At 54.1% G+C, this 22,895-nt stretch overlaps 1 protein-coding gene across 3 annotated transcripts in view; it reads left to right on the top strand.

Moving 5' to 3' along the window:
- The window catches only part of lipeb (lipase, hormone-sensitive b), a 576,644-nt gene that overhangs the window by 94,584 nt on the left and 459,165 nt on the right, over positions 1-22,895 (top strand). For all 3 annotated transcript variants that reach the window (XM_086003861.1, XM_086003860.1, XM_086003862.1), the window contains exon 2: positions 6,544-7,079. In XM_086003861.1, the coding sequence (XP_085859987.1) occupies positions 6,544-7,079 (536 nt within the window). The remainder of the gene's footprint in view (positions 1-6,543; positions 7,080-22,895) is intronic.

Genomic DNA, 22,895 nt, shown 5'->3' with positions numbered 1-22,895 from the left:
AGCTGCTAGATCTGTTCTGAATCTATCCCATTTAGCACAGTGGTGCCACACAACACGATGGAGGGTGTCCTCAGTGTGAAGACAGGACTTCATCTTCACAATGACTGTGCGGTGGTCACTGCTGCCAATGCTGTCATGGACAGATGCATCTGTGACAGGTAGATTGGAGAGGACAAGGTCAAGTAGATTCTTCCCTCTTGTTGGTTCACTCACCTCCTGTCGCAGGCCCAGAGCAGGGGGATTATACTTCAACTGTATAAAATACTAGTTGGGCCACAGCTAGAGTACTGCGTGCAGTTCTGGTCACCACATTACAGGAAAGATGTGATTGCACTGGAGAGGGTACAGAGGAGATTTACAAGGATGTTGCGGGGAGTAGAGAATCTTAGCTATGAGGAAAGACTGGATAGGCTGGGTCTGTTTTCCTTGGAACAGGATGAGGGGAGGCCTTATTGAGGTGTATAAAATTATGAGGGGCCTAGATAAAGTGGATAGAAAGGACCGATTTCCCTTAGCAGAGGGGTCAAAAACCAGGGGGCACAGATTTAAAGTAACTGGGGGAAGGTTTAGAGGAGATTTGAGGGGAAATTTCATCACCCAGAGGGTTGTGGGGGTCTGGAACTCACTGCCTGAAAGGGTGGTAGAGGCAGAAACCCTAACCACATTTAAAAAGTACTCGGATGTGCACTTGGGATGCTGTAACCTGCAGGGCTATGGACCAAGAGCTGGGAAGTGGGATTAGGCTGGATAGCCCTTTGTTGGCCGGCGCAGACACGATGGGCCGAAATGGCCTCCTTCCGTGCTGTAACTTTCTATGATTCTATGATTTGTTGGCTGTGAGTCGCACTGGGATATCCCGAGAGTGTGAACGTCTGCACAGAAATGTCGTCGGAAGTGAGTCAAGTGTTGAGCCTGCCCACAGTCGAGTAACAAAGCGAGATCTGGAGTGTGCCCCATGCAGGCATCTGATTCAGTAGCCCCCTCCTTTGGCTCTGGATGTTGGGGCTGACACCGGCAGGGGCAGCATGCGGACTGTGTAACACTGCTCCTCTGTAGGTCATGCTCTTGCCTATCGGATAATCCGCACTCTCCTACCCGCCTTCCAGCCTGCACCTGGTTGAACTTTATCTGACTTCAGTGCTTGGTATCACACTGAAGGAGAGGAACAGTCAGTTACATTCGGATCTGTTTGTCTCTGGACCAGCCCCGTGTGTTGTATGCCTTACTGTCTTTTGCTCTACATTGCATCTGGCAGGAAGTATTGAAATTGTTCCTGCCGCAGAGGCCAGCTCAAGGCTATCGCTGTTGTGTTTTTAATGCTTCTCGTGTAACCTAATGTGGAATCTGCTGGGTGAGCAGTGGGGCTGACCAGCTGCCGTCTGCACTTTCCTGTTTCAACAGCAACAACTTCCATTTATGCCTTTAACATAACAATTTGGCACTGAGCCACATAAAGAGATATTAGGACATGTGACCAAAAGCTTGGTTCAAGAGGTTGACTTTAAAGAGCGTCTTAAAGAAGGAGAGACAGGTGGAGAGCCTTGAGAAGTTTAGGGAGGGAATTCCAGAGCTCGGGGCCCAGGCAGCTGAAGGTACGGCCGCCATTGTTGGAGCGATGGAAATCGGGGGATGCGCAAGAGGCCAGAATTGGAGGAGCGCAGAGATCTAAAAAGAAAGACAGACTTGCATTTATATAGTGCCTTTCACGACCTCTGGACGTCCCAAAGCGCTTTACACCGGGGGGGAGAACTCCCCTGCTCTTCTTCGAAATAGTGCCAAGGGATCTTTTACGTCCACCTGAAAGAGCAGACGGGGCCTCGGTTTAACGTCTCTTCCGAAATATGGCACCTCCAACAGTGCAGCACTCCCTCAGCACCGCACTGGAGTGTCAGCCTAGGCTTTTGTGCTGCAGTCTCTGGAGTGGCAGTTTGAACCCACAACCTTCGGACTCAGAGGCAAGGGTGCTTCCAGATGAGCCATGGCTGACACATCTTGGAGGGTTGTGGGGCTGGAGGAGGTTACAGCGATAGGGAGGGGTGAGGCCATGGAGACATTGGAACACCAGCATGAGAATTTTAAAATGGAGACTTTCCCGTACCGGGAGCCAAGCCTTCAGTTATCTGCATCCAGCTAGGATTAACTAAGGACATGCGAGTCGAGAATATAATACTAACTCTGTGCATTTTAATGAAAGAACTCCCATTTCTACATCACCTTTCACCACCTCAGGACGTCCCAAAGCACTTTACAGCTGTTGAAGTACTTTTTCTGAAGTGTGGTCACTGTTGTAATTTAGGAAATGCAGCAGCCAAATTGCGCACAGCAAGCTCCCACAAACAGCAATGTGACTTAGACCAGATCATCTATTTTAGGTGTTGGCTCAGGGATAAATATCGGTCCCGGGACACAGGGGAGGGGCCCAGTTTGGTTCGGCTGATGATGCCGGGTGAGGGGCCCAGTTTTCGGGTGATGTCAGGGAGGGGCTCAGTGGGTGTACAGAATATGAAAAGGTAATCAGGCCCACCCCAGCTCCCTGCCCCCCCTCACCATCCGTCAGCTCATTTCGTCTCTTCCCCCTCTACCCACTTGTTTTTTTGTTCACTCTTGGGGATCTGGGCGTCACTGGCAAGGCCTCAGACGGCGCCCTCAGCTGGCCGTTCAGTAGTACTTCCTGAGTTACTCCTTGTAGAAGTTGCGATTTATGACACTTCCTTTATTATAACAGGGACTACACTTCAAAAGTACTTAATTGGCTGTCGAGCACGCTGGGATGTCCTGAAGTCATGATAGGTGCTACATAAATGCAGGTCTTTCTTTGTATGTCCAAGTCAGGATGCTGCCTGACTTGGAGGTGATGATGTTCCCATACACCTGCCTTTGTTCTTCTAAATCTGAAACTCACTCCCCTAAAAAGCTGTGGATGCTGGGGGGGGGCCAATTGAAAATGTCAAGACCGAGATTGTTAGATTTTTGTTAGGTCAGGGTATTAAGGGATACGGAACCAAGGCGGGTAAACGGAGTTAAGATACAGATCTGCCATGATCTAATTGAATGGCAGAACAGGCTTGCGGGGCTGAATGGCCTCCTCCTGTTCCTGTGTAACAGGCTCGATGGGCTGAATGGCCTCCTCCTGTTCCTGTGTAACAGGCTCGATGGGCTGAATGGCCTCCTCCTGCTCCTGTGTAACAGGTTCGAGGGGCTGAATGGCCTCCCCCTGTTCCTGTGTAAGAGTAAGAAGTCACAACACTAGGTTCAACAGTTTTATTTGAAATCACAAGCTTTCGGAGCGCTGCTCCTTCGTCAGGTGAAGTGGAGAGATGCCTATAGACACAGATTATATAGCCAGAGAATAATGCCAGATGATTACAGGTAATCTTTCTAACTGCCATTTATCACACCTCAGCAGAGAGATAATCACAGCAATCAAAGGTGTGAATGGTGTCCAAACAGGTCAGTCAGGAAAACATTACATCAAAGAACAATGAGGTGGGGTCACAAGGGGTAAAATGTTGCAGATGCTGGGGTCTGTATGAAAAACAAAAAACAGACAAAAAACATTTTCTTTGCTGGAAATCACAGCAGGTCCGGCCACATCTGTGTAGAGAGAACAAGCCAACGACGACTCGAGTCTGGATGACCCTACATCAGGTGGGGTTACATGTAGCGTGACATGAACCCAAGATCCCGGTTGAGGCCGTCCTCATGAGTGCGGAACTTGGCTATCAGTTTCTGCTTTACGATTTTGCGTTGTCGTGTGTCTCGAAGGCCACCTTGGAGAATGCTTACCCGAAGATCGGAGGCTGAATGTCCTTGACTGCTGAAGTGTTCCCCGACTGCGATTGTTGCGCGGTGTCCGTTCATCCGTTGTCGCAGTGTCTGCATGGTCTCGCCGATGTGTGGGGCATCCTTTCCTGCAACGTATGAGGTAGACAACGTTGGCCGAGTCACATGAGTATGTACCATGTACCTGGTGGGTGGTGATGGTATCTGTGTTGATGATCTGGCATGTCTTGCAGAGGTTGCCGTGGCAGGGTTGTGTGGTGTCGTGGTCGCTGTTCTCCTGAAAGCTGGGTAATTTGCTGCGAACGATGGTCTGTTTGAGGTTAGGCGGCTGTTTGAAGGCGAGTAGTGGAGGCGTGGGGATGGCCTAAACGAGGTGTTCGTCGTCATCGATGACATGTTGAAGGCTGTGAAGAACATGGCGTAGTTTCTCTGCTCCGGGGAAGTACTGGACGACGAAAGGTACTCTGTTGGTTGTGTCCCGTGTTTGTCTTCTGAGGAGGTCTATGCGATTTTTTGCTGTGGCCCGTCAGAACTGTCGATCGACGAGTCGAGCATCATATCCCGTTCTTACGAGGGCGTCTTTCAGCGTCTGTAGGTGTCCATCGTGTTCCTCCTCGTCTGAGCAGATCCTGTGTATTCGCAGGGCTTGTCCATAGGGGATGGCTTCTTTAACGTGGTTAGGGTGGAAGCTGGAGAAGTGGAGCATCCTGAGGTTGTCCGTGGGCTTGCGGTAGAGTGAAGTGCTGAGGTGTCTGTCTTTGATGGAGATTCGTGTGTCCAAGAATGAAACCGATTCTGAGGAGTAGTCCATGGTGAGTTTGATGGTGGGATGGAACTTGTTGATGTTATCGTGTAGTCTTTTCAGTGATTCTTCGCCGTGGGTCCATAGGAAGAAAATGTCGTTGATGTATCTGGTGTATAGCGTTGGTTGGAGGTCCTGTGCAGCGAAGAAGTCTTGCTCGAACTTGTGCATGAAGATGTTGGTGTATTGGGGTGCGAATTTGGTCCCCATGGCTGTTCTGTGTGTTTGGGTAAAGAACTGGTTGTCGAAGGTGAAGACATTGTGGTCAAGGATGAAGCGGATGAGTTGTAGGATGGCATCTGGAGATTGGCTGTTGTTGGTGTTGAGTACTGAGGCTGTCGCAGCGATGCCGTCATCGTGGGGGATACTGGTGTAGAGTGCTGAGACGTCCATCGTGGCGAGGAGTGTTCCTGGCTCAACTGGTCCGTGGGTGCTGAGTTTCTGTAAGAAGTCTGTAGTGTCGCAACAGAAGCTGGGGGTTCCCTGTACGATGGGTTTCAGGATGCCCTCGACGTATCCAGAGAGGTTCTCACACAGGGTTCCGTTGCCTGATACGATAGGACGTCCGGGTGTGTTGGCTTTGTGCATCTTTGGGAGGCAGTAGAAGTCTCCCACGTGGGGAGTACGTGGGATGAGAGCGCGTAGGATGCTTCGAAGGTCTGGATCGAAGGTCTTGATCAGTCTGTTGAGTTGGCGGGTGTGTTCTTTGGTCGGATCTGCGGGTAACTGTCTGTAGTGTTCCTGGTTGTCCAGTTGTCGGTATGCTTCTTTGCAATAGTCCGTTCTGTTCTGTATGACGATGGCTCCTCCTTTGCTGGTTTGATAACGATGTTGCGGTTGGTCTTGAGAGCATGGATGGCATTGCGTTGTGCTCGGGTGACATTCTGGACTGTCTTGTGAGTGCGGCTGATGAATCTGGCGTTGATGCATCTCCTGACAGCTTGAGCATACATGTCAAGCTTAGGGCAGCGACCCTCCGACTTCACCTGACGAAGGAGCAGCGCTCCGAAAACTTGTGATTTCAAATAAAACTGTTGGACTATAACCTGGTGTTGTGTGACTTCTTACATTTGTCCACCCCAGTCCAACACCGGCATCTCCACACCTGTGTAAGAGGCTTGAGGGGCTGAACGACCTCCTCCTGCTCCTGTGTAACAGGCTCGATGGGCTGAATGGCCTCCTCCTGTCCCTGTGTAACAGGCTCGATGGGCTGAATGGCCTCCTCCTGTTCCTGTGTAACAGGCTTGAGGGGCTGAATGGGCCTCCTCCTGTTCCTATGTAACAGGCTCGAGGGGCTGAATGGGCCTCCTCCTATTCCTATGTAACAGGCTCGAGGGGCTGAATGGGCCTCCTCCTGTTCCTATGTAACAGGCTCGAGGGGCTGAATGGGCCTCCTCCTGTTCCTATGTAACAGGCTCGAGGGGCTGAATGGCCTCCTCCTGTTCCAATGTAACAGGCTCGATGGGCTGAATGAGCCTCCTCCTGTCCCTGTGTAGCAGGCTCGAGGGGACTGAATGGGCCTCCTCCTGTTCCTGTGTAACAGGCTCGAGGGGCTGAATGGGCTCCTCCTGTTCCTGTGCAACAGGCTCGAGGGTCTGAATGGCCTCCTCCTGTTCCTATGTAACAGGCTCGAGGGGCTGAATGGCCTCCTCCTGTTCCAATGTAACAGGCTCGATGGGCTGAATGGGCCTCCTCCTGTCCCTGTGTAGCAGGCTCGAGGGGGCTGAATGGGCCTCCTCCTGTCCCTGTGTAGCAGGCTCGAGGGGCTGAATGGCCTCCTCCTGTTCCTGTGTAACAGGCTCGAGGGGCTGAATGGCCACCTGTTCCTGTGTAACAGGCTCGAGGGGCTGAATGGCCTCCTGCTCCTGTGTAAAAGCCTCGAGGGGCATTTGAATGCCCACACCTCCCTACCCCGGACGGCGCAGTTATAAACACCGTGCCTTTCTTTTCCTCTTCAGCCTCCGTCATGTCCACCCCGTCCATGGACGTGCGGACCATGTTCCTCCTCCTCCACTCCGTCACTGAGGACAACATCCGCTTCTTCCGGCAGCACCCGTCGGAGACGGGGCGACGGTTCGTCTCCGCCTTTGCCCAGATCCAGGAGCACGGGCGCGGGCTGCAGGCGGTCGTGCACGGCTTCACCGGAGTCTTCCCCGTCTTCGACTTCGACGAGCGCACACCGGCCAACGGCTACCGTAGCCTGATAAAGGTGGTGCGCTCCTGCATCCTGCACATCATCCACAAGGCCCGCTACATCTCCACCAACCGTCGCAGCATCTTCTTCCGCACCAACCACAACTGCATGGAGATCGAGGCCTACTGCTCGGCCCTCTGCCAGCTCCGCGCCCTGGTCTACTTCGCCCAGAAGCTGCTGACCGCCAACAAGCACGGTGACCTCTTCTTCGGCGAGGAGAAGGGCCTCTCCGAGGACTTCCTGCACGAGTCCAACTCCATGCACAAGGGCTGCTTCTACGGCCGTTGCCTGGGCTTCCAGGTCAGTGAGTTCCAGCCTCGCCTTCAGCTCACCTCCATGGCCTCTCCCTTCTCCTCCCTCCCGGTAACCTCCGTGGCCTCTCCCTTCTCCTCCCTCCCAGTAACGTCCATGGCCTCTCCCTTCTCCTCCCTCCCGGTAACGTCCATGGCCTCTCCCTTCTCCTCCCTCCCGGTAACGTCCATGGCCTCTCCCTTCTCCTCCCTCCCGGTAACGTCCATGGCCTCTCCCTTCTCCTCCCTCCCGGTAACGTCCATGGCCTCTCCCTTCTCCTCCCTCCCGGTAACCTCCATGGCCTGTCCCTTCTCCTCCCTCCCAGTAACCTCCATGGCCTCTCCCTTCTCCTCCCTCCCAGTAACGTCCATGGCCTCTCCCTTCTCCTCCCTCCCGGTAACGTCCATGGCCTCTGATGGGCCTTCAATAACCACAAAACTAGAAGCTATAGACTTAAACAAGTTGGCTTTTAATCACTAAGATCAGAGCTAACATCTCAACACGCCGACTGGTTCACAGGAATGAGTCATACAGATCCTGGGACCTTTATGTAAGAGAAGTCAGGGGCGGAGCCAAGAGCCAAGACCTGGAACCTCCCAGGTTAGTCGGGAAAGAGGAAGTGAAACTATACACAGTGGGGGAGGGTAATATACATGAGTGCAAAACGAATACAGGATCAAGACAAACAGATTTCATTACATTCACCCCATCTATAGATTTAGTCCATCGGGGTGATGTTTCTTAAAAGTTGGTATAAGTGAGTCTGTCAGGAGGTTTTGCAGTTCTCAGTGATCGGCGCAAAGCCGGTTGGGGTGCCTCTAGGGGAGTGGATTCTGGTTCCTCCGCTGTCCGGGCCTCCGCAGTGTCTTCCAGGTTATCTGCAGTGTCCTCCAGGTTAAAGTTGGGTATTGATACCTCTGAGCGTCCTGTCTCTTTGTAGTGTAGGTCTTCATCGGGTAGTCTCCCATCGTTCTCTCCGCTCCCCGAGGGAGCGAGGTCTTTTATGGAAACAGTGTCCTCTCGCCCGTCAGAGTATTCGATATAGGCGTACTGAGGGATTGCATGGAGGAGCTGTACCTTTTCCACAAGGGGTCCGTTTTATGGCCTCTCGCGTGCTTCCGCAATAGTACTGTCCCCGGAGACGTCAGCCACGCGGGTAGAGATATGCCCGAGGTGGATTTCCGGGGGAAAACGAACATCTTTTCGTGAGGGGTAGCGTTAGTGGCAGTACATAACAGAGACCTTATGGAGTGGAGCACGTCTGGGAGGACTTCCTGCCAGCGGGAGGTTGGAAGGCCTTTTGACTTTAAGGCTAACGTGACAGCCTTCCAAACAGTAGCATTCTCCCTTTCCACTTGCCCATTACCCCAGGGGTTGTAGCTAGTGGTTCTGCTAGTGGCTATCCCCTTCGAGAGCAAGAACTGGCGCAGCTCGTCACTCATGAATGACGTACCCCTATCGCTGTGTATGTAGTTCGGCATGCCAAACATGCAGAATAGATTACAGAGACACTTGATGACCGTGGCACTGGTCATGTCTGGGCAGGGAATGGCGAAGGGGAAGCGGGAATATTCATCAATGATATTGAGGAAGTATACGTTACGGTCGGCAGAGGGAAGGGGTCCCTTGAAGTCCAGACTTAGGCGCTCGAATGGCCGTGTGGCTTTGATAAGGTGTGCACGGTCAGGCCTGTAGAAACGAGGCTTGCATTCCGCACAGATGCGGCAGGCTCTGGTCATTACCCTGACCTCCTCGATGGAGTGGGGCAGATTGCGGGACTTTATAAAATGGTATAGTCGGGTGACCCCTGGGTGACAGAGGTCGTTGTGGAGACCCTGTAATTTGTCCGTATGAATGCTGGCACACATTCCCCGCGATAGGGCGTCTGGGGGTTCATTAAGGGCTCCCGGCCTGTGCATAATATCATAGTCGAACGTGGATAGTTCGATCCTCCACCTGAGTATTTTGTCATTCTTGATTTTCCCCCTTTGTTATTAAACATGAAAGCCACCGACCGCTGGTCGGTGAGCAGGGTGAAACGTTTGCCGGCTAGGTAGTGTCTCCAGTGCCGCACTGCCTCCACTATAGCCTGTGCCTCCTTCTCGATAGAAGAGTGCCTGATTTCAGGTCCCTGAAGGGTTCGGGAGAAAAAGGCCACAGGTCTCCCAGCCTGATTGAGGGTCGCAGCTAAGGCAAAGTCTGACGCATCGCTTTCGACTTGAAAGGGAATGCATTCGTCCACTGCACACACTGCAGCCCTTTCAATGTCCTGTTTAATACTGGTAAAAGCCTCCCGAGCTTCAGCTGATAGTGGGAAGGACGTCGATTTAATGAGGGGTCGGGCCTTATCAGAGTAATTGGGCACCCATTGGGCATAATACGAAAAAAATCCCAGGCACTTTTTTAAAGCTTTGGGATTGTGTGGCAGGGGCAGTTCCTTTAGGGGGCGTAATCGGTCAGGGTCCGGTCCAATTACCCCATCTTCCACCACACAGCCGAGGATACAGAGACGGGTTGTGTTGAAGACACATTTGTCTTCGTTGTAGGTTAGATTCAGCTTTAGGGCAGTTTTTAAAAATCTCGCAAGATTTAGATTGGTCTTGCTGGTTGTGCCCGCAGATAGTGACATTGTCCAGATAGGGGTAGGTAGCTTGTAGTTTATTCTCGTCAACCATGCGGTCCATCTCACGTTGGAAGACCGAGACCCTATTTGTTACCTCGAAGGGCACTCTGAGAAAATGGTAGAGGCACCCGTTCGCCTCGAAGGCGGTGTATGGGCGGTCCTCCATTCTAATGGGGAGCTGGTGATACGCGGATTTGAGGTCGATAGTCGAGAAGACTCGGTATTGCGCAATCTGGTTGACCATTTCTGATATGCGGGGTAAAGGGTAGGCGTCCAGCTGGGTATAAATATTAACAGTCTGGCTGTAGTCAATTACCATCCGTTTCTTTTCGCTATTTTTAACTATGACTACTTGGGCACGCCACGGGCTGGTACTGCATTCAATAATGCCTTCCCGCAGGAGTCTGTCCACTTCCGCCTTGATAAAGTGTCTGTCTTCCAGACTGTACCGTCTACTTTTGGTCGCTATGGGCCTACAGTTCGGAGCGAGATTAGCGAATAAAGAGGGCGGGCTGATTTTTAAGGTTGATAGGCCACAGACTGTGAGTGGCGGCTGGGACCCGCCATATGCTAGCATGACACTTTCGTGGTGGCACTGGAAGTCCAAGCCCAAGATTACATTAACACAGAGTTCTGGCATCACGAGGAGTTTAAAATCCTTGTAGTCCGTGCCTTTTACAGTCAGTGTTACCACACAGTAGCCCAAAATGTCCGAAGTGTGGGGCTTAGCAGCCATAGCAATTCTGCTCCGTGTAGGGGTTACCGTTAATGAGTGCCGCCGTACCAGGCTAGGGTGGATAAAACTCTTGGTACTCCCACAGTCAATTAAACATTTTGTTAAATTCCCGTTTACCTGCATGTCCATCGTGGATTTTGTCAACGGGTGTGGCCTGGATTGATCCACCGTGATCGAAGCCACTGTTGGGCTCTGGGCGGCCGTTGAGTCGGGAAAAGATGGCGGATCCCAAGATGGCGGCCCGCACGGCACACACGAGGCGGTGACGGAGTTGGAAATCGGATTCCCCCTGCAGACTTTGCTAAAATGCCCCTTTTTCTTACATTTGAAGCATGTAGCGTCCTTCGCTGGGTATCGTTGTCTGGAGTGCTTGGCCTGGCCGCAGAAGTAGCATTTCGGGCCTCGAGACATTGCCGCTGTAGTAGGACTCCTGGGTGAACTTCTGTGTGGGGACTCCGGCGGCGTAGAGCTGGTCTGAGACCTGGATGGGGAAGATGGCTGATTCCAAGATGGCGGCCCCTTCGGCGCGCACGAGGCGGTGAGGGCCGCATGGCCGGAAAAATAAGAGTCAGAGTTTTTCTGGGCCACGTCCAGCGATCGCGCAGTGGCCACTGCCTTTTTTAAGTCCAGGACCTCCTTCTCCAGCAGTCTCTGCCGGATATAATTCGATTTGAGGCCCGCGATGAAGGAATCGCGGACCAATTCGTCAGAGTACGCATTGGCCGTCACGGCCTTGCAGTTACAGTCCCGGACTAGGTCCTTTAGGCCCTGTAAGAAATCGTCCATTGATTCCTCTGGTCGCTGCCTGCGTGTAGCCAGCAGATGTCTGGCGTACACTTCGTTTACCGGCCTCTGGTATTGGGCCTTCAGGATAGTGATGGCCTCCATGTAAGAGGTGGCGTCCCGGATGAACGAATGAATCCGATGACTTACGCGAGTAGTCAGTAGACTCAGTTTATCTACCTCGCTAGCGGATGAGGCCCCCGCGAAGAGTTCGAAGCATTTGAGCCAGTGTCCAAATTGATTTGATGCTTCAGCAGAATGTGGACCCAAGTCCAGACGCTCTGGTTTTAGGAGTCGATCCATCCTAGTATTCTTTAGTGATTAAAATTGATGGGCCTTCAATACCACAAAACTAGAAGTTATAGACTTAAACAAGTTGGCTTTTAATCACTAAGATCAGAGCTAACATCTCAACACGCCGACTGGTTCACAGGAATGAGTCATACAGATCCTGGGATCTTTATGTAAGAGAAGTCAGGGGCGGAGCCAAGAGCCAAGACCTGGAACCTCCCAGGTTAGTCGGGAAAGAGGAAGTGAAACTATACACCGTGGGGGAGGGTAATATACATGAGTGCAAAACGAATACAGGATCAAGACAAACAGATTTCACTACAGCCTCTCCCTTCTCCTCCCTCCCAGTAACGTCCATGGCCTCTCCCTTCTCCTCCCTCCCGGTAACGTCCATGGCCTCTCCCTTCTCCTCCCCCCCCCGGTAACGTCCATGGCCTCTCCCTTCTCCTCCCTCCCGGTAACCTCCATGGCCTCTCCCTTCTCAGATCACAGATCACAGATCACAGAAACCTCACAGTGCAGATAGAGGCCATTTCAGCCCATCGAGCCTGCACCGACACATATCCCACCCCATCCCCGCAACCCCACGTATTTAATCCCCCTAACACTAAGGGTCAATTTTTAACATAGCCAATCAACCTAACCCGCACATCTTTGGACTGTGGGAGGAAACCGGAGCACCCGGAGGAAACCCACGCAAACACGGGGAGAATGTGCAAACTCCACACAGACAGTCACCCGAAGCCGGATTCGAACCCGGGTCCCTGGCGCTGTGAGGCAACAGTGCTAACCACTATGCCACCGTGCTGCCTCCCTCCCGGTAACGTCCATGGCCTCTCCCTTCTCCTCCCTCCCAGTAACGTCCATGGCCTCTCCCTTCTCCTCCCTCCCAGTAACGTCCATGGCCTCTCCCTTCTCCTCCCTCCCAGTAACGTCCATGGCCTCTCCCTTCTCCTCCCTCCCGGTAACCTCCATGGCCTCTCCCTTCTCCTCCCTCCCGGTAACGTCCATGGCCTCTCCCTTCTCCTCCCTCCCGGTAACGTCCATGGCCTCTCCCTTCTCCTCCCTCCCGGTAACGTCCATGGCCTCTCCCTTCTCCTCCCTCCCGGTAACGTCCATGGCCTCTCCCTTCTCCTCCCTCCCGGTAACGTCCATGGCCTCTCCCTTCTCCTCCCTCCCGATAACCTCCATGGCCTCTCCCTTCTCCTCCCTCCCGGTAACCTCCATGGCCTCTCCCTTCTCCTCCCTCCCGGTAACGTCCATGGCCTCTCCCTTCTCCTCCCTCCCAGTAACGTCCATGGCCTCTCCCTTCTCCCTCCCTGTAACGTCCATGGCCTCTCCCTTCTCCTCCCTCCCGGTAACCTCCATGGCCTCTCCCTTCTCCTCCCTCCCGGTAACCTCCATGGCCTCTCCCTTCTCCTCCCTCCCGGTAACCTCCATGGCCTCTCCCTTCTCCTCCCTCCCGGTAACCTCCATGGCCTCTCCCTTCTCCTCCCTCCCGGTAACCTCCATGGCCTCTCCCTTCTCCTCCCTCCCGGTAACGTCCATGGCCTCTCCCTTCTCCTCCCTCCCGGTAACGTCCATGGCCTCTCCCTTCTGTCCTCACACACACTGCCCTCCCACACGCACTGCCCTCCCACACACACTGCCCTCCCACACGCACTGCCCTCCCACACGCACTGCCCTCCCACACGCACTGCCCTCCCACACGCACTGCCCTCCCACACGCACTGTTCTCCCACACGCACTGCCCTCGCACACGCACTGCCCTCCCACACGCACTGCCCTCCCACACGCACTGCCCTCCCACACGCACTGCCCTCCCACACGCACTGCCCTCCCACACGCACTGCCCTCCCACACGCACTGCCCTCCCACACGCACTGCCCTCCCACACGCACTGCCCTCCCACACGCACTGCCCTCCCACACGCACTGCCCTCCCACACGCACTGCCCTCCCACACGCACTGCCCTCCCACACGCACTGCCCTCCCACACGCACTGCCCTCCCACACGCACTGCCCTCCCACACGCACTGCCCTCCCACACGCACTGCCCTCCCACACGCACTGCCCTCCCACACGCACTGCCCTCCCACACGCACTGCTCTCCCACACGCACTGTTCTCCCACACGCACTGCCCTCCCACACGCACTGCCCTCCCACACGCACTGCCCTCCCACACGCACTGCCCTCCCACACGCACTGCCCTCCCACACGCACTGCCCTCCCACACGCACTGCCCTCCCACACGCACTGCCCTCCCACACGCACTGCCCTCCCACACCCACTGCCCTCCCACACGCACTGCCCTCCCACACGCACTGCCCTCCCACACGCACTGCCCTCCCACACGCACTGCCCTCCCACACGCACTGCCCTCCCACACGCACTGCCCTCGCACACGCACTGCCCTCGCACACGCACTGCCCTCGCACACGCACTGCCCTCGCACACGCACTGCCCTCCCACACGCACTGCCCTCCCACACGCACTGCCCTCGCACACGCACTGCCCTCGCTCACGCACTGCCCTCGCTCACGCACTTCCCTCGCACACGCACTGCCCTCGCACACGCACTGCCCTCGCACACGCACTGCCCTCGCACACGCACTGCCCTCGCACACGCACTGCCCTCGCACACGCACTGCCCTCGCACACGCACTGCCCTCGCACACGCACTGCCCTCGCACACGCACTGCCCTCGCACACGCACTGCCCTCGCACACGCACTGCCCTCGCACACGCACTGCCCTCGCACACAAACAATGCCCTCCCACACAAACAATGCCCTCCCACACGCACTGCCCTCGCACACAAACAATGCCCTCGCACACAAGCACTGCCCTCGCACACGCACTGCCCTCACACACAATTCACAATTCACAATTCAAATCGCTTTATTGGCATGATAAGGTACATCTTATGTTGCCAAAGCATCAAAATACATTTATGGTTGAACACGTAAACGCGGTTCTATTCATACAGTTTATAAATATACATTCGCCTTGTTTGTATATAATCTTGTCTTAGTTTACTGGTTGTCCCTCTGTTCATGGCAAGCTGTAACATAGTGTGCCGCCAGTGTTACACAGCTTCTCTCCTCCCCCAGTAGGAATGGGAGTTTTTGGTTGTCATTCAGATTTCTGAATTCAGGGCATATTTGGGAGAATTTTTGGTAGAAATTCTCCCTGATGCCCTGATATTTTCCACAGGCTGTGAGGAAGTGCATCTCTGTCTCAACTACTCCCAGACTGCAGTGAGAGCATATCCTGTCTTCTCTTGGCAGCCTGGTCTGCCTGTGTCTGCCTTTTTCGATCGCTAGGCTATGTTCGCTAAGTCTGTACCTTGTCAAGGTTCTTCTCAGTTTGTTATCCTTTACCATAGTCAGGTAATCAGCTATGTTGTATTGTCTGTTTAGGGCCAAGTAGCAATTGAGTTTGCTTTGGGTTTTTGTTGTTTCTGCCCAATATGACATATTTTTCCTTTTGCTTAGCGACGATTGTGTTGGGTCGAATTCTTTGTGTTACCCTGTCACTGTCCTGGGACTGGTTATTGTTAGTAGTTACTTCACTGAGTCCCTGGACTAGTTGACTGAGGGTATTTTTCTTTATGGTCAGCTCTTGGCATTTCAGGACGTCGTAGTGGTAGCATTGGGGGTTGCTCATTTGTAGGTGATTCCAAAATTTGGTGGCTCTTTTTTGGATAGTGATTATTAATGGATATTGGCCTAGTTCCGCCCTGCATGCATTGTTTACTGTTTTCCTTTGAGTCCGGAGGATACTTTTACAGAATTCTGCATGTAGGATCTCAATTGGGTGTTTGTCCCATTTTGCAAATTCTTGTTGTGTTAGCGGTCCCCATACCTCACTGCCATAGAGTGCAATTGGTTCAATTACTGATTTGAAAATTTTGAGCCAAATGCTAATTGGCACACTGCCCTCACACAGACTGCCCTCACACAGACTGCCCTCCCACACACACTGCCCTCACACAGACTGCCCTCACACAGACTGCCCTCACACAGACTGCCCTCCCACACACACTGCCCTCCCACACGCACTGCCCTCGCACACGCACTGCCCTCGCACACGCACTGCCCTCGCACACGCACTGCCCTCGCACACGCACTGCCCTCCCACACACACTGTCCTCGCACACGCACTGCCCTCGCACACGCACTGCCCTCGCACACGCACTGCCCTCGCACACGCACTGCCCTCGCACACGCACTGCCCTCGCACACGCACTGCCCTCGCACACGCACTGCCCTCGCACACGCACTGCCCTCGCACACGCACTGCCCTCGCACACGCACTGCCCTCGCACACACACACACGCTGCCCTCGCGCACGCTGCCCTCGCGCGCGCTGCCCTCGCGCGCGCTGCCCTCGCGCGCGCCGCCCTCGCGCGCGCCGCCCTCGCGCGCGCCGCCCTCACGCGCGCGCGCCGCCCTCACGCGCACGCACCGCCCTCACACACACACACACTGCCCTCACACACACACACACACTGTCCTCACACACACACACTGTCCTCACACACACACACTGTCCTCACACACACACTGCCCTCACACACACACACTGCCCTCACACACACACACTGCCCTCACACACACACACTGCCCTCACACACACACACACACTGCCCTCACACACACACACTGCCCTCACACACACACACACACTGCCCTCACACACACACACTGCCCTCACACACACACACACACTGTCCTCACACACACACACTGCCCTCACACACACACACTGCCCTCACACACACACACTGCCCTCACACACACACACACACTGCCCTCACACACACACACTGTCCTCACACACACACACTGTCCTCACACACACACACTGTCCTCACGCACACACACTGTCCTCACACACACACTGCCCTCACACACACACACTGTCCTCACGCACACACACTGTCCTCACACACACACTGCCCTCACACACACACACTGTCCTCACACACACACACTGTCCTCACACACACACACACACTGCCCTCACACACACACACTGCCCTCACACACACACACACACTGCCCTCACACACACACACTGCCCTCACACACACACACACACTGTCCTCACACACACACACTGCCCTCACACACACACACTGCCCTCACACACACACACTGCCCTCACACACACACACACACTGCCCTCACACACACACACTGTCCTCACACACACACACTGTCCTCACACACACACACTGTCCTCACGCACACACACTGTCCTCACACACACACTGCCCTCACACACACACACTGTCCTCACGCACACACACTGTCCTCACACACACACTGCCCTCACACACACACACTGTCCTCACACACACACACTGTCCTCACACACACACACACACACTGCCCTCACACACACACACTGCCCTCACACACACACACTGCCCTCACACACACACACTGCCCTCACACACACACACACACTGTCCTCACACACACACACTGTCCTCACACACACACACTGTCCTCACACACACACACTGTCCTCACACACACTGCCCTCACACACACACACACACACACACACTGCCCTCACACACACTGCCCTCACACACACACACACACACACTGCCCTCACACACACTGCCCTCACACACACACACACACACACACACACTGCCCTCACACACACTGCCCTCACACACACTGCCCTCACACACACTGCCCTCACACACACTGCCCTCACACACACTGCCCTCACACACACACACACACACACACACACTGCCCTCACACACACACACTGTCCTCACACACACACACTGCCCTCACACACACACACTGTCCTCACACACACACACTGTCCTCACACACACTGCCCTCACACACACTGCCCTCACACACACACACACACACACACACACTGCCCTCACACACACACTGTCCCCTCACACACACACACTGCCCTCACACACACACTGCCCTCACACACACACTGTCCTCACATACACACTGTCCTCACACACACACTGTCCTCGCACACACACTGTCCTCGCACACACACTGTGATATGCTCCTCTTGCTCTATGTGGGAATTCAGGGACCCCGGTGCCCCTGATGACCACGTGTGCCAGAGATGCATCCATCTGCAGCTACTAGCAGACCGCATTGAGTCGCTGGAGCTGCGGGTGGATGGGTTGTTGAGCATTCACGATGCTGAGAGGGTTGTGGATAGCACGTTTAGTGAGTTGGTCACACCGCAGGGAAGGGCTGCACAGGAAGACAGGAAATGGGTGACCACCAGGCGGAGCAATAGAAGCAGGCAGGTAGTGCAGGAGACTCCTGTGACCATTCCCCTCTCAAACAAGTATACCGCTTTGGATATTGTTGGGGGGGATGACTCACCAGGGGAAGGCAGCAGCAGCCAACTTCCTGGCACTGGGGGTGCTCCTGCTGCCCAGGAAGGGGGGGAAAAGAGTGGGAGAGCAATAGTGGTAGGGGATTCTATAGTAAGGGGAACAGATAGGCGTTTCTGTGGCCGTAGACGTGAATCCAGGATGGTTTGTTGCCTCCCTGGTGCCAGGGTCAAGGATATCACTGAGCGGCTGCAGGGCATTCTGGAGGGGGAGGGTGAACAGCCAGAGGTCGTGGTCCACATTGGTACCAACGACATAGGTAAAAAGAGGGATGAGGTCCTGCAGCAAGAATTTAAGGAGCTAGGTGAAGGATTAAAGAGCAGGACCTCAAAGGTTGTAATCTCTGGATTACTCCCGGTGCCACGTGCTAGTGGGTATAGGAATAGGAAGATAGAACAGATGAATGCGTGGCTAAAGGGATGGTGCAGGGGGGAGGGCTTTAGTTTCCTGGATCACTGGGTCTGCTTCTGGGAAAGGTGGGACTTGTACAAGTCGGACGGTTTACACCTGAACCAGAGGGGAACCAATATCCTTGCGGGGAGGTTTGCTAGCACTGCTGGGGGGGGTTTAAACTAACTTGGCAGGGGGATGGGGTACAGAGTGGAGCTATAGTAGGGGGTGATTTACAGCCAAATACAGAGGGAAAAACAAGTCAGCTGGGAAGGCAGAGCAAATATGTGAAGGCAAAAGGGAATATGGCAGGGCTGGAAGGCATTTATTTTAATGCAAGGAGTCTTGCAAATAAGGTGGATGAACTGAAGTTGTTGTTGAACACATGGGAGTACGATATTGTTGCTATCACGGAGACATGGTTGAGGGAGGGTCAGGACTGGCAGCTCAATATTCCGGGGTATAGAATCTTCAGGCGAGACAGAGGGGGGTGTAAAAGGGGAGGGGGTGTTGCAATATTAATTAAGGAGTCAATTACTGCTGTAAGGAGGGATGATATATTAGCGGGGTCCTCTAATGAGGCCATATGGGTAGAACTTAAAAACAAAAAGGGGGCAAGCACTTTGCTGGGAGCGTACTATAGGCCCCCAAACAGTCAGGGGGAGATAGAGGAACAGATATGTAGGCAAATCTCAGAAGTGCGAAAATAATAGGGTAATAATAGTGGGGGATTTCAACTTCCCCAATATAAATTGGGATAGTCAGAGTGTGAAAGGCTTAGAGGGTGCAGAATTCTTAAAGTGCATCCAGGAGAGCTTTTTGAGCCAACATGTAGAAAGTCCTACAAGAGAGGGGATGGTACTGGACCTAATTCTGGGGAATGTTGCCGGGCAAGTGGTGGAAGTATCAGTAGGAGAGCATTTTGGCGACAGTGACCATAATTCGGTGAGATTTAAGGTGGTCATGGAAAAAGACAAAGGCGGCCCGGAAATAAGGGTTCTAAATTGGGGGAAGGCCGATTTTAATATGATAAGGCAGGATCTGGCCAAAGTGGACTGGGAGCAGCTACTTATAGGAAAATCCACATCAAAACAGTGGGAGACTTTCAGAAGGGAAATAGAGAGAGTACAACGCCAACATGTTCCTGTAAAGGTCAAGGGTGGGACCAACAAGCAAAGGGAACCTTGGATGACAAGGGATATACAAAAATGCATTAGAAATAAAAGGGGGGCTTTTGGCAGTTACAAAAGACTAAAGACGGAAGAAGCCCTAGAGGAGTATAAAAAGTGCAGGGGCATACTTAAAAAAGAAATTAGGAGGGCGAGGAGGGGCCATGAAATAACACTGGCGAGCAAAATAAAGGAAAATCCTAAGATGTTTTATAAGTATATTAAGGGCAAGAGGATAACCAGGGAAAGGGTAGGGCCCATTAGGGACCAAAGTGGCAATCTGTGTGTAGAGCCAGATGATGTAGGCGGGGTTTTAAATGAATTTTTTGCATCTGTGTTCACTATGGAGAAAGACGATGCAGACATAGAAATCGGGCAAGGGGACTGTGACATACTTGAACATATTAGCATCGAGAGGGAGGAGGTGCTAGCGGTTTTAGCAGGCCAAAAAGTGGATAAATCCCCAGGCCCGGACGAGATGTATCCCAGGCTGCTGTGGGAGGCAAAGGAGGAGATTGCAGGGGCTCTGACACAAATTTTCAGAACCTCTCTGGCCACAGGGGATGTACCAGAGGACTGGAGAACAGCTAATGTAGTACCATTATACAAGAAGGGTAGCAGGGATAAACCAGGGAATTACAGGCCAGTGAGCCTAACATCTGTGGTAGGGAAATTATTGGAAAAAATTCTGAGGGACAAAATTAGTCTCCACTTGGAGAGGCAAGGATTAATCGGGGATAGTCAGCATGGCTTTGTCAAGGGTAAATCATGTCTGACCAATCTGATTGAATTTTTCGAGGGGGTGACTAGGGGGGCGGTTGAGGGAAATGCTGTGGATGTGGTCTACATGGACTTCAGTAAAGCCTTTGACAAAGTCCCGCATAGGAGACTGGTCAAGAAGGTAAGAGCCCATGGGATCCAGGGTGCCTTGGCGCGTTGGATCCTAAACTGGCTGAGTGGCAGGAGGCAGAGGGTGATGGTCGAAGGTTGCTTTTGTGACTGGAAGCCTGTGTCCAGTGGGGTACCTCAGGGATCGGTGCTGGGTCCCTTGTTGTTTGTGATCTACATAAATGATTTGGATGAGAATGTAAAAGGTATGATCAGCAAGTTCGCAGATGACACGAAAATTGGCGGGGTGGTCAATTGCGAGGAGGAAAGCCTCAGGCTACAGGACGATATAAACGGGTTGGTCAGATGGGCGGAAAAGTGGCAAATGGAATTTAACCCTGAAAAGTGCGAGGTGATGCATTTTGGACGGACAAATAAGGCAAGAGAATACACAATGAGTGGTAGGACCCTAGGAAGTACAGAGGGTCAGAGGGACCTTGGTGTACATGTACATAGATCCCTGAAGGCAGCGGAACAGGTAGATAAGGTGGTTAAAAAGGCATATGGGATACTTGCCTTCATTAGCCGAGGCATAGAATATAAGAGCAGGGAGGATATGATGGAGCTGTACAAAACGCTGGTGAGGCCACAGCTGGAGTACTGTGTGCAGTTCTGGTCGCCTCACTATAGGAAGGATGTGATTGCTTTGGAGAGGGTGCAGAGAAGATTCACCAGGATGTTACCTGGGATGGAGCGCCTCAGCTATGAAGAAAGACTAAACAGGCTGGGGTTGTTTTCCTTGGAGCAAAGAAGGCTGAGGGGGGACCTGATTGAGGTATACAAAATGATGAGGGGCATAGATAGGGTAGACAAAGAGGAACTTTTCCCCTTCGTAGGGGGGTCAATAACAAGGGGGCATAGATTCAGGGTAAGGGGCAGGAGATTTAGAGGGGATTTGAGGAGGAACTTTTTCACCCAGAGGGTGGTTGGAATGTGGAACTCAATGCCCAAAAGGGTGGTAGAGGCAGGAACCCTCACAACATTCAAGAAGCATTTGGATGAGCACTTGGAATGCCATTGCATACAAGGCTATGGACCAAATGCTGGAAAATGGGATTAGACTGGACAGGGATGGATGGGCGGCGCAGACACGATGGGCCGAAGGGCCTCTTTCTGTGCTGTAAAACTCTATGGCCTAGAAATTGGGTTCTGGTCTTGCCAGGGCTGTAGCGCCAGAAAGTTTGCGCCAGCGGTAATGCGGCAGCGCCCGACGAAAATTCGGGTGCGCCGGGCCCAGACGGCGGCGGGCGCTAAAACCCTCCTTTAGCGCCTCAAAACGGGCGTCAACTTGGGTTTCCCGGCGCTAATCCCCCGCTGCGGCACCCGATGCGGTGCGGCAGGCGGGGGAACTGCAGGCCTCCTCCTCCTGTTAAGGAGGAGCTGCCTGCAGCCGACAACTGTCCGGCGGATTGACCCGACATCTGAGCCCGGCACCTCGGGGAAGTACCGGGCTCGCATGAGACACTGATCAGGGCCGCGGTGGGGGAATGCAGGAGTCCGGGAAGGGAGGTGCGGGCAGGCGGCCGCTGGGAACGCGGCCGGCCGCCGCTCCACCTTTATGCGCCGGCGCACACTGGGGGAAGACTCTGTTGCCAGAGTCTTCGTTGAGCCTGCCACGGGCGAGGCGGGCGCAACTGAATTTCGGCTTGGGGCCGGGTTACCACGGCAACCGGGACGCTGCGCACACCGATGACGTCATCGGTGCCGGCGCAGCGCTACCGGTCTACCGCCGCGGAAGGGCCCCAGGCAATTTAGGAACCGGCGCCAATTGCAGCGCTAGGCCCTCTAGCGCCGCAGAATCACAGAATCACAGAAACCCCACAGTGCAGATAGAGGCCATTCGGCCCATCGAGCCTGCACCGACACATATCCCACCCGATCCCCGTAACCCCACGTATTTAATCCCCCTAACACTAAGGGTCAATCTTATCATAGCCAATCAACCTAACCCGCACATCTTTGGACTGTGGGAGGAAACCGGAGCACCCGGAGGAAACCCACGCAAACACGGGGAGAATGTGCAAACTCCACACAGACAGTCACCCTCACACGCGCGCTGCCCTCACACGCGCGCTGCCCTCACGCGCGCTGCCCTCTGACACACGCGCGCTGCCCTCTGACACACGCGCGCTGCCCTCTGACACACGCGCGCTGCCCTCTGACACACGCGCGCTGCCCTCTGACACACGCGCGCTGCCCTCTGACACACGCGCGCTGCCCTCTGACACACGCGCGCTGCCCTCTGACACACGCGCGCTGCCCTCTGACACACGCGCGCTGCCCTCTGACACACGCGCGCTGCCCTCTGACACACGCGCGCTGCCCTCTGACACACGCGCGCTGCCCTCTGACACACGCGCGCTGCCCTCTGACACACGCGCGCTGCCCTCTGACACACGCGCGCTGCCCTCTGACACACGCGCGCTGCCCTCTGACACACGCGCGCTGCCCTCTGACACACGCGCGCTGCCCTCTGACACACGCGCGCTGCCCTCTGACACACGCGCGCTGCCCTCTGACACACGCGCGCTGCCCT

Source organism: Somniosus microcephalus, chromosome 12 (genome assembly GCF_052327205.1).
Source record: "Somniosus microcephalus isolate GS21.2 chromosome 12, FLI_Smic_1.0, whole genome shotgun sequence".
Taxonomy (NCBI): Eukaryota; Metazoa; Chordata; class Chondrichthyes; order Squaliformes; family Somniosidae; genus Somniosus; species Somniosus microcephalus.
The sequence above is the reverse complement of the archived record's forward strand: the minus strand, read 5'-3'. Positions and strand labels throughout refer to the sequence as shown.